We start from the raw sequence: 12,714 nt of genomic DNA, 5'->3' as shown, positions 1-12,714 counted from the left end.
TATGAGATCATTTATATATTTCTTATATATATGACATACTATGTGTTTGAGCAATGTAGTAAAATACAGACAGGCAGCAAGTGAGTTACAGAGTATATGCTTATTAGTCAGCAGAATCATCACAAAATTATCAGCTGCCTATGTATCTAAGATAGCAGCTGAGTAACTCACATTGCCCCTTTTTGACAGACAAAAAGAGTTATTGAGTAGCGTAACTACTGAAAACTATAAATATTGTATTAATTATAGCAAAAAAATCATTTCAAAAGGTTTGTAAAAATTTTTTGCTAAATCATTGAAATTTTTTCTTTCTGTTTCATGTTCTATAATTTGCAATACAGAACGATGATATGATAGTACGTTCTAGTGTACAACAAAAAATCGGCTGCGCCCCTAACCCCTTGGAAATTTGATATATAAACTTCATTCTATAGTATTAATAAGTAATGTTTACCTACATACCTAGAGCTAGCTGGTACTTATATTATATGCCATAGTTATAGAGTAGCTGCTCGTTTTATATAAGCGAGAGATAGGAGAAAATCATTATTTTTTTCTATAATTTGGGACGGTCCGTCCGCCTGTATCTGTAATTTAAGCAATTTAGAAATTTAATATTGATTTCAAACTTGCCATGATGATTCCTGTAATAGTTGTTAGGTACGCTTTTTATAATCACTACTAGAAAGTCCATAGGTCCATGTTATTACTTTTATTTGATTAAATTATCCTTTTCATTTGATTTTTAACATAATGCTTCCTAGGACAACAAGGTACAATGTTATAAGCGAGGAACTCAATCAAGTCCTACAAATGTTTGTATGTTCTTAAACAATAAGCAATTTTTTAACAAAATTACATTAATTTTGTCTAAATCTAAACATTTATAAATCTGCTTGTTAAGTTCTAAAACTCTACAAGTTGTTAATGTTCGTTTGTCCTACGTATCGCTCTTATTAATGTTATCATCCTTGTTTTTGTTGAATTACTTACTCAAAATCTTCGTGTGTTAATCTTTCACTCTGTGCTTTCACGTTCCACTCGCCAAGACGAATCTAAAAAAACAAAAATTTAGAAGGATTTCTCTAAAATTGTATATCAAACACTGAACCCCCCCCCCCTCTCTCTCTATTTTTTTTTGATAATTTGATAACAAGAGGTGGGTGTAGTGTTTTTCTATACCTATTTCCTGCGGAGCCTTTTTCTGCGGAGGGGCTACCAAGTACCCCACATAAGCTCATCTAACCTGACCAAAAGTAAGAAATAAACAAACAAAAGAAAAACTAACCCATCTTATTTTAATTTCAAGAATAAAGAGGGGGCTGTATTCAATGTTTGGCCGGGCACTTAGAGCTAAATTGCGAGAATAAAATACATAGATGTTGATTGACTGTTTAATGATTTTAACCACGAAAAGCCATTAATGCTACAATTTTCAGGAAAGCGTTCTATTCGTACCCACGAATTACCGATTATTTGTGTAAAGATTGGTTAATAATAATCTTTTGAAACCATTTTTAATCTAATATATTTCTTAACTGTTTACGAGATCTTATTAGTACAAACTTAAGGACAAACATCCTTCTACTTTGTGTTATCCTTATGTTAAAGTAATAGGTGGTTATATGTGTATTTTTCTCTACCAAAGGATCTCGCTAACCGCTGAACCGATATGGTTTTCCTTTGAAGAAGGTTTATAACTATTTTGAAGAAGGTTACTACCCCTCCTCCAAGAGAAATCGTCAAAATGCCAAATTATTGAAAATTTCCCACAGGACGACGCCAGTATCGGAAAAACTTAACATTGAGAAATTAATTCTCTAATATAGAATACATTTTAAGTACCACAAGAGGCCTTTAGGGGCATAGCCGTTAGTAGATATAATAAAGTATCTTTTTACCTCCTAATATTACTTATAACAAGTTTTAAGAATTGAATAAAGAGAAAGAAAAATATTTAACAAGAAACTTAATTTCCTTCTTAGAAAAATTTGTCTGAAACATAATTCAAAAGTGTTCCAAGAATAAAGTATCAAAACAAATAATTCCAGTTTTTGCTGATCTAATAACATTTGAAGCAAAGATTTTCATAAATTAGGGTTTGTACTTCTGTACGTAACAAAGTGTGTGAAAAAAAAATTAATATTTTGGCATATATAACCGTAAACAAATAATATCAAATTATAAAAAAAATGTTTTTATTGCGATTTCGACCACTTGTGAAGTAAAACTACCCCATAAGTATAATTAATTGGCCAGTACGTCAATTTGAAATTACTAATAATAATACTAATTGGTTTTACTAATATTTTTGATAATATTTAAAACGGTTCTAGAAGTAAAAAAAGAAGATTTTTGGCAATCAATGATCTATAATAATCATCAGATTTTCAAGACTTTTAAAAAAAGTTTAAGTTAAAAAAGTTTTTATTAAACAAGGTTTCCCGTTTTTGTGGATTTCGTCGTTTATATTTTAATAAGTTTATATCATATTTTTGCAGAAAATTAAATAGTTGAAAAATATCAAAGGCAACGCTAAAGTCAATGAAACACAAATGCTGTTATCCTTATAATAAAGTAACAGGATGTGTTTTTGTCTTTTTGTCTGTCTGTTTGTTTGTACCGAAGGATCTCGCTAACCGCGGAACGGATCGAGTTCTCCTTAACAGAGTAGCTTCTCATAGGTTTCGGGAAGGTTTATAACTATTTTGGGGGAGGGTAAATTGCTGATTTTTAGATTTAAAAAAAAACAATTCTACTTGTCCCTAGATGCCTCTAGTTTGATATATGGGAATAATATTAAAAACTCTTTTATGTTAGTTCCTGCGCCCCTAGCATCTAGGGGAAGTCGGAGGAGGTCAATAAAAAAACACTTAAACCCCTCTAAGATATTTGCAAATAAAAATGAAAAGTAAAAGCAATTTTCGAGATCTCTAGCTTCAAACAAAAAAATTTACTACTTCATATTTTAGGATGAATTCTTAGATTATTCATATTTAACTATATTATAAAGTAGTAAGATTTTTTCGTCTGAAGCTTAAGATCTCAATGTCTATTAAACTGTTCAGGTTTTCTATTTTAGCCAAGCTTTAAGTATGTCCAGTGATTGTTTTAAGCTATTTTTGTAACACCTCTCTACCCCTTCAAATACAAAGCCTCTAGATGCTCGGGGCATAGTCTCTAGTTTAATTATACTTCGTCTCTAGCCAATATGATAAATTTGTCATAAAGTGGTTAGTTGTATCCCTCTCATCCCTTTAATTAAAGATAAATCAAAACACTACCTAGTACCTACCTTGTATGTATACAGATCGTGCCAAACCAATTGGCCGTTTTAGAGATATTTAGCTTCAATAGAATACTTACCTTCATTCTTTCTATAGGTGTTGAGTAGACACAATGAGCTGCTGTTACAATGTATCTAAAAATATAATTTACATCAAAATATATTTTGACCAAGAATTAAATCTAAAGTAAAGTTTTTATTTGAAAAATAATCGGGTGTAGTCTCTTTCGTGGCAACACCTCTTAATGGGCGTTTCGGCGTATGTTCACAGTAGCTTTTGATAGGTTATTTTAGGTTAAGTTGGTTTGGGTGATTGTCCCGCAAGGTTAGGCAATTTTCCTCCAGGGTTGGAGCTCCCCGAAAGGGCTAGAAAAAGGTTAAAATCTACTGTGAATATGCAAAGAAACCCCCTTAAAGGGGCGTTGCCACGAAAGGGACTTTACCAAAATAATCTATATTTCTTGTTTATAAAAGATCATTTTCCCATTTTCATATCTTCGGTTTATTGATATGACGTTAAAACCATAGTTTTACAATTAATATTACCATGGTAAAGCTATGGGAAACATTCGATTTTCTTTGAGAATAATTAAGAAATTATTGGTGAAGATTCCATGTACTAATAAATAGAACACTTTGTGGTTAGCTACTTAGGGATGATGTCATCCTTGGTATTGTTACGAAAATCAAGATTGTGTTTTGTAACTTAAAGTTTCATAAATTTACTTTATAAAATACTTTTTAATGAAAACTAAATAGGATGAAAAATTTGAATTGTATCTTTTAAATTAATCTTTTACAATTTCAAATGTTGTTACATAAGATTTCAAAAAATTTACAAACAATTATCAATAAAATGAACAATAGATTATGACATATCTACAATACAAAGTAGAACGATGTCTGTCTGTTTAGCTGAAGCTTAAGATCTCAGTAACCACTCGACCGATTGGGCTCTAGTCTTCAGGGAATGCTATAATCTTGGGGGGTGATACACACTCCAACCCCCCTTCCCCAAAAAATAAGAAATACCCACCCCTCCAAAAAAATATTTATAAAACTAAAATTTAAAAAGAGAGGTCGATCAACCCCCCTCCCAAAAATACCCCTCCCCCCCTCCTCCCACAATTTTTTTTTACTTTTTCTTTTTAAATCTAAAATTCAAAAATTATGTTGATCAAACCTCTTGGAGCAAAGACCCTAGAGGCTAGGGGCGAAGCCGTTAGTATATTAAATAGCATTGAACAAACAAACATGTCCATAGAAGAAAAAGAAAAGAACACAAAATGAAGTATAGAAATGCTTCTGGTTATAAAGTAAATGGATATATTATCAGGGGAAATTTGTCGTCAATATAGTTTACTAATATGCACCCTATTTATTGTTCAGTTCGTTTATCCAGTAGGAGGGAAGAGGATGTTGTAAAAGGGGTGGATGGGTGGTATCTTTATTTTAGCCAGCTGCGAGCATTATTTTTATCAGAGTAGATAAAAATCTGGTGCAATATCTATGTAATAACATATCGAAATTCTACAGGACAGGCGAACAAACATAAGAACATACCAAATTAATAGAGTAACTACGTTTTGTTATCCAATGATTAAATATCTGAAAGTAATTGTTTTTAATGGAAAATTTGTATAATGTCAAATTAACCACAAGGGATAGTTAATTATTAGAAAGAAAAAAACTTATTTTTTACGTCCTCAAAAAAAATGAAAAGCCTCAGGTGACGGGTCCATGGTTATTTCAACATATATTATCCAATTTAATGGGATATTTATGGAAGCTTTTTATAGTGCTTATAAAAATGATGTCATACTGGCATACTAAGGACGTCCAAGAGGGGGGGGGGGAGGAGAAAGGGGTGATTATTCCCCCCACAAAATATTTTTTATTTTACCCCCCCCCCACCCCATTAAAATTAACCCCTAAATTTAAAATTTAGGAGTGGGTATTTACCCCCCCCCCCCCAAACAATTTAGGAAGGTAAATTTTTACTACTAAATATTTGATAGTATTTCATCATTAGATAGGTACCTTTTTTCATTATTAAATTACCCCCCCAATTTACCTCTGCCAACAGATTTCAGGGGGGAAATTTTTGGCGCGCTTCGCGCGTCATTCTACCCCCCAAATAACATATTACCCCCCCCCCTTAAAATTTTTCAAACATTTCCCTCAGGGGTGAGAACCAAAAATAATTGATTTTTCAACTTGTCATAAAAAATAATACCTTTTATTTATTAAAGCTCCTCCACAGCTTATTCTCTTTTGACTGAAAAAAATTAATATTTTTTACATCTTTTTTACAATATTTTCAATAAAAAGTAGTAGATTAAATAAAAAAATATTTAAAATTATGATCAAATATGATTATACTATGGTGTTAAAACGAAGACATACTCGATTGCAAAAAATATCATTGGAAATTTTTTATAAAAATTTAAACCTGAAAAAGCTGGTTTTGACAAGAGCCGCCATCCATGGATGCCGCGAAAAATCTGAGTCATGGCCGCCAACAATACGAGCTTTCCCCTCATTCCCGTACACCTTAAATAAAACCGGTTAGTTTATTTGAATTAGCGCCAAAATAGATTCAATATGGCCGTCAAATTTAATTAAAAGAAGAATAGATATTTAATCCTACTCCAGGCTTGCTAATGTCGTATGGGTGAGTTGCACCTGGACTTAACAGTCAACTTGTCAACTCAAGGCCAGACTCTTGGTCCATCACCTCATACCCGTAGTACAGTACATTACAGACAACCAACTCTCTGTGATGCACGACCTTTGTCTGAGAAGTCCTAACTGTGCATGGTAACGAGTTGCGCCTGTTTTGGGCCAAGGCATTCCCCCCACTCTAACTATTTACGTCGCGCATCTGACATAGTAGCAGTGGAAACCATTTTTAACGTCTTTAGTTATGACGCGGTGTCGGACCGAGATTCGAACCTAACACCTTCCCGACGACGAGCGGATGGGCTACGTGTTGAGCCACGGTCGCGGGTTACTCTAGGCTTTATAGAGACTTGAAATTTAAACATGTTATAATTGTAGATTCTAGATTGCTTCTTATTGACTGTTTTCTTAACAATCTTTAATTGACGGAACCTCAGACATACGGACATTTGAAGAATAGCTATTTTTTCAGAGTTTTTAAAATTTTTAACAAAATCTAATTGATTTATGTTGCATAAAATTCTGAACCAAAAAGAAAGGTCATATTAGGGACAACAAAAGAGGAAATAATTATTCTCTGAGTTTTCCTTTAAGTGACTCGGCATAACTCCATAATATATACACCAGATACGTCCCTAGAGGCCTATAGATCACTTGAGTGAAGTAGTGCGGGTAGGGGTTAACTTGACCCTCCACTTTACAGTTAAAGTGGTTTGTTGCATGTTTTCCAGGGGTGATTGATTATTACTCGAAATAGTTATAAACCTTCCCTGAATCTATAATAAGCTTCACTGTAAAGTCCATCGGGTAGCAAGATTCTATGCTTCAGACACATAGACATCCTGTTACTTTAAATTAGAGATATTATATATAAATATGTACCTGTCCACACTCAGCGTTTTCCACCTTTCCTTTGTCCAAATCAACCTTGTCCATTACATCTCTAAATTAATAATTCTAATATCAGTTTCTTCATGTAGACAATATCATTCCTTAGTAAATAGACATAACAAGGACGACAACATTTAAAATGAGCGAAGCAAATGAAAGGAAATAGGGGGTTTAAGAGACAGAAACAAAAAAGCCGTCTACCTAGAATAGCAGCCGAGTAAGTCATATTTTTCCAAAGTAAATTAAATGACTGTCAGAGCACTACTGAAACACTGGCAGACCAATTTAATTATATACTGGATGATCGTTTGTATAGGGAATATTAACAATAATTTTTAGCCGAGAATAGCAGCCGAGAGATTCACGTTTCCCCCATACAGTTTAGACTTAGAGTTAGACTTTAGAGTTACTTTGCTACTAAATTGGTACTGAAAAAGCCTAAAAGGTAATTATAAACCTTGAATTAACTAAGTTTTTATAAGGCAAAAGATAAATTTTAAAAATTAATTGTTATATAAGCTCAAGATTTTATTTTAGTCTAATAAAAGTATATATTTGCAAATACCAAAAGCACTTAATTTTTAAATTTTGTTATACAATATTATTATTGGATTATAAGTGTTTGTATATTTTAAAATACAACAATTGCGTTTTAAATTGAAATTTGTTTTCCTTAACCATTAAAATGAATAGATTATTTTCAACATATTTTTTTAAAATTATTAAGGACAATTCCTGTATTCATTCCGAATATTGATCGAAATAAAAACACCTACTCCTTAAATTATTTGTCAATTGTTCTCGACATATTAGTATCGAATCAAGGTATAGGCCTATGGACAACTTTGCTACTTGTTACTTTTTTCATACATTTACAGTTTGATATCAGCAAATCGTTTGACGAATATATGTTACAATCTTAGTAAAAGGGGCGTCGTGGGTCAGTGGTAACACACTGTGCTAGGGTGGTGAGAGTTCGAGTTCAAGTCTCCATGTGTTGACTCGAATTTCTCTTCGCAATAATAATGTCGCAACTTCCCTTGTTGTGTAAGAGAAGTTAATGAGTAAGTTTGGATACTCAATAGGCACGTACATAATATCAGTACTTCCCTTATCCCAAGCTCCTCTGCAGAGAGAGCGTCATTCATTACGGTGACTTAATTTGGGACACCTGTCATACTCGGCGAGGGTGAGGTTATAATGAGTAGCTCTCATGAGATAGAGGGTCAAGACATAATGTGCTTGAACGTGGAGCTTGATAGCCCTAGTGGCTATACAAAAGTGTCTCAACCTACTCCATGACTACTTAGGTCCAAACCCTAAGAAACTATGGCTAATCAATCAATCAATCAACAATCTTAGTGATAATTAAAAATAAGCAAAAAGTTTTCGTTCTAGGCAGGGACAAGGGATCAGCATTTTGACAAATAATTCTAAATGAATATTTCTCTTACCCCAATCTTACCCACTTCCCTTTTGTTACGACAACATGACGCTAACAAATATTCGAAATATTCATCACATACCAATGAAAGATGTGTTACACATGGAGATAATATTAATTAAACCTCTATTACCCTTTCCCTTCGTACCTAGAATCGTTAGCGTTAGTATTTGAAGGGTAAGGGAGGTTGCAAAAATAGCCTAAAACTATCCTAAGAGTAAAAATTATAAATAGAATAGCCCAAAAAAGTCCTAGAAAGCTTTCTTCATTTGGAGAACTCAATTTATTCTGTTAGTCAGGGACTAACGGACATATAATGTATAATTATAGAGTAGCTACTCTACTACTTACCTTGGAACACAGCAAGACCAGATCATTCCTCCATTACACAAGTCCATAGCTTTAGCTCCCTATCATACACATCCAGTTTTACATTTACAATTTTTTTTGTATCTTTTTTCCAAGTGATTTATTTTGTTATGAAAGAAAAAAATTTAGTAAGGATTTTTTTGTTCTTGGATGGATGGGACCTTCGTACTCAAGGACGTTCAAATGAGTTGGGGGGGGGGGGGGGTAAAGGGGTGATTACCCCCCAAAATTTTGAAGTTTGAATTTTTACCCCCCTCCCTCCAAACGTTAAAAATCTTGGACGTCCTTGCCTATACGATATAAAGATTACCCCCCCCCCACAAAAAATTGAATTTTGATTTTTTACCTCCCTCCCCCCAATAAAAAAGCTTGGACACCCTTGTTCGTACTCCCAAAACTCTTCAAATAGCCAAAACATTCCGTTTTGCATCACTTAACAAAATTTAAGTTTTAATTATAAAAAATATTAAACAAAAAGTAAAGTTTTAGTGTAACAAATTGCACTCTCTAACTTTTTCTCAGGCGCGTACACATGAATTTGCAGAGGGGTGTCTGAATCAGAGGCGTGCACCCTCCTGCAAAATTAAGGTGGGTTAAAACACCCCAATTAGGCTCACACTCTCCTACACCCCCTCGATTTTGATTTAATGAGGGTGTCAAAAATCATTAGGGTGGTGTCAAATTTTCGGGTGAGCTTCGCGCTCCACCTTAGAAAACCCTGTGCACGGAACTGATCTAAACAAAAAAAAATACATCCATCAACAGCATTTTAAATCAAGATAATTGTAGAAGGACGTGACCCCTTTGAGGGTGTAAAAATAATAAATATGGGTTTAACAATTTATGGGTGTGAGAATTAGAGACGTTTTCTATACAGCACCTCTGCACGCCCTTGCTTTACTATAAACTTTACGAATTTTTGTTGTTGAAATTTGAATTTAATTTAAATTTTTAAACTTATTAGATTACATTTTCTGTTTAGTAGGAGGGGGATGGGGGCATCAAATTTTTATTGTATTCAAATCTAAACTCGCTCTCTCATTTAAGGTTTAAAAATTGAAGGTATTATCAATAAATCCCGATGGATTGGTTCAAACTAGGCTTGTCCAAAATTGAAAACGAGAACACTAATTTATCGTCTATTGTCTTATCCATTAAGATCCCTGAACTGAAACAAAAAGCCTATGGACTAGATTATTTTTCATCGCATAATATTCTTTTTCTGTGAAAGCCAAGTTCTTTTAAATTCAAGGTTTGTTCATCAAAAATAACTACGTCCATTTTAAAAGTGATACCATATTTTTACATGATATTTTCTAAACTTTAAAAATGATCTGATAAAACAATTTGTAATGTAATTTTTTTTCATAGAAAATAGTTTTACATCATTTATACTTTTATACTCAATAATAATATATAACAAGACTAATCAACCAAAAACTTAAATATTGGGATTTACTTGTATAGAATTTTAAAAATAAGTTTTTCTAGAAAAATCTAGAAACTTTTACAAATTAATCGGGGACAGATTGAATTTATAGATTAATGAAAAAATTAACAGACCACCGAAAACCCCTATTCCTTCTTATTAAAAAAAGCCCCTACAGGAAGTTCTGAATCCGCGGGGCTGTTCTAACCCTTCCTTACTCCAACAAAACATTAGAATTAAAATAAGTTATTTAAAATATTTTCAGTTGGAGGAAAATTAAATATGGTGCTTCGCGCGATAACTATCAAAGATAGTAGCCACAATCTGCTATATCAATGCGTTTTGGATGTATCATTATTGTTTTTATCTAGTAGCGCAGCTACCCTATAATTAGTGTAATCCATTTGTTGCAAAACTGGTTCCTGGAAGAGACAGGTAGTGGCCAGGTTACATCCATACTGTTCTCCACGATACCTGAAAAAAAATATATTTTAAAAGTTTTAATATATAAAAGTATTAGGAAATCTGTGTGTCTGTAGCTTAAGATCTCGCTAACCACAGGACCATATGGTTTTAATTAAGAATGAAGCTTCTTATAGGTCCAAGAAAGGCTTATACAATTTTGGAGGAGGGTACCTCCACCCTTCTAAGAGATATCGCCCCTAGAAAAAATACCCCACTCCCAACAATTTTTTTACTTTCCCTTTAAAGACTCAGACGCTTGCTAAAACAGAATTTAACATAGAGAATATTATCTAGATTGTCATATCCTGTATGTATGAGGAAAATATAATTTCAACTACACGGGTATGCACCGAATTCATAATATACCAGAGTTCTCAGGGAAATAAGAAAATGTGCGATAAATTGATCTTATCTCCAATGATTATAAAAAAAAATAATTCTTCTGGAGATTTAAATTAATGGGTGCAATGTTTGGACACTGATAGTTTGTATATACTCCATCAAAATTTTAGGCCAAAAAATGCGAGATCATGATAAGGATTGCAGAACGATTAATTTAAGGGTTAGTTAGTGAATAGGGGCCTTTAGTGTTAAATTTTCAAGACTCTGAAATAATTCTAAAATGTCTTTTTCTTGCTAAAAAAAACCCATAATATAATGAATTAAGACACTAAATTAAAGTTTGTGTTATGAAAGTATTTTAAAAAACGTGTCCTAACTTTTGTGATTTTGTTTTAACCCATTTGTGACGAGCTTCAAAGTTTTGATTCATCGAGGTTCAACAAAATAGATTTTTTCAATAATTACTCAACAGAATTAAAAAGTGAGGTGCCAAATTAAAGATCTTACTATTTTTGTTCATAATTGCAATTTTCTTCTTTTTTTTTTGTTGCGTTTTGGTACCTTAAAATCAACTTTAAAAAAATTAAATTACTTCAAAAATAAGAGGTTTATAAAAAAAAAAGATTGCATATCTAAATTCTATGGATCATTTTACATCTACTACATACTAAAAGCACCGTCTAGCTATTAAAAAAAAAATACAAAAGTTAGGACACGTTCTTTTGTTAAAAATATCTTTATAAAAAACATTGAACAATGTTTTGTTTGTTTATAATCTAACAATTCAACAACTTTTAAGAAACAATTTCAATTTTTTATTATTTTACATTTTTACAATAAATTATTCTTTTTAAACGAAGCTTTTCTACAGTAATTGTCAGTCAGGGCTTAACGGATAGCTCTAATCGTCAATTTAAGCATATAAATCTTTTCATGTTAAAATAAAGTATTATTATGAAAACATCTAAATCCTAATTTTCCTAATTTTAAAAAAAAATTATTGAAAAGGAATTTTATAGTTTATAGTATAAAATAAGCTGATCTAAATAAAATTATTATACTTATATCTTTTAAATCAATTTGAATTTTCATGGAGGCCTTTTTTATCTGAGCTCAATCTTTAAACTGTTTTTAAACTATTTTTGAATGGGGGGTCAAAAATATACTAGGACCCCTATAGAATCAGACTGCAGAGCCCAAATTTGAATTAAGTCCCCAATAAACTTTTTTTGGGGGATTTAAAAATTAATTTTTACTGTTGCTCTGGTCATTTTTACCAGATCTAAGGGTCTTTTTTTACTTCGTGTAATATTGTAACTTAGTGAACAATTTTATATAATTCACTTTATACTGATACAATAAAAAAAACATAACTCTGTTCAATGGAAATAATTTTTTTTCTAAAACAATTAATTTCATTGAAAAATCTGACAAAATACAATAAAAAACATAATGCTGAATTTAAACCAATTAGAAATTAGAATTTCCGAAAGAGTGTTTTTACAAAGTGACTTATTTCAAACGTAGTTAAATAATTTTATTTAATAAAAATGAAAAGAATGAAAACCCTACTCATAAAAGATACATACTTTTTAAAAATATTTTTAAAAATATGTTTGAATAATCTTATTTTATATCATATTTGTATATGTGACAAAAACAAATTTGTTGTATTGCATAAACATTTGTTGTCATCTTAATTTATTTAACCCTTTACAGCCAATTTTTATGTGTTTTAATGTATAATAAACATGAAACATTTTTATGTTAATTCATTGATATATTGTAAAGAATTAATTTTTAATT

General features: G+C 31.8%; 1 protein-coding gene across 3 annotated transcripts in view; it reads right to left on the bottom strand.

Moving 5' to 3' along the window:
- Positions 1-12,714, bottom strand: part of LOC145326322 (phenoloxidase-activating factor 3-like) — a 74,215-nt gene that overhangs the window by 12,616 nt on the left and 48,885 nt on the right. For all 3 annotated transcript variants that reach the window (XM_080169611.1, XM_080169612.1, XM_080169610.1), the window contains exons 6-12: positions 10,526-10,575; positions 8,655-8,715; positions 6,851-6,911; positions 5,739-5,839; positions 5,523-5,564; positions 3,367-3,421; positions 994-1,055 (exon numbers count right to left, since the gene is read on the bottom strand). In XM_080169611.1, coding sequence (XP_080025737.1) covers positions 994-1,055; positions 3,367-3,421; positions 5,523-5,564; positions 5,739-5,839; positions 6,851-6,911; positions 8,655-8,715; positions 10,526-10,575 — 432 coding nt within the window. The remainder of the gene's footprint in view (positions 1-993; positions 1,056-3,366; positions 3,422-5,522; positions 5,565-5,738; positions 5,840-6,850; positions 6,912-8,654; positions 8,716-10,525; positions 10,576-12,714) is intronic.

This window comes from Acartia tonsa, chromosome 8 (genome assembly GCF_053477335.1).
Source record: "Acartia tonsa isolate MP-2025a chromosome 8, ASM5347733v1, whole genome shotgun sequence".
NCBI classification, from domain to species: domain Eukaryota; kingdom Metazoa; phylum Arthropoda; class Copepoda; order Calanoida; family Acartiidae; genus Acartia; species Acartia tonsa.
The sequence above is the reverse complement of the archived record's forward strand: the minus strand, read 5'-3'. Positions and strand labels throughout refer to the sequence as shown.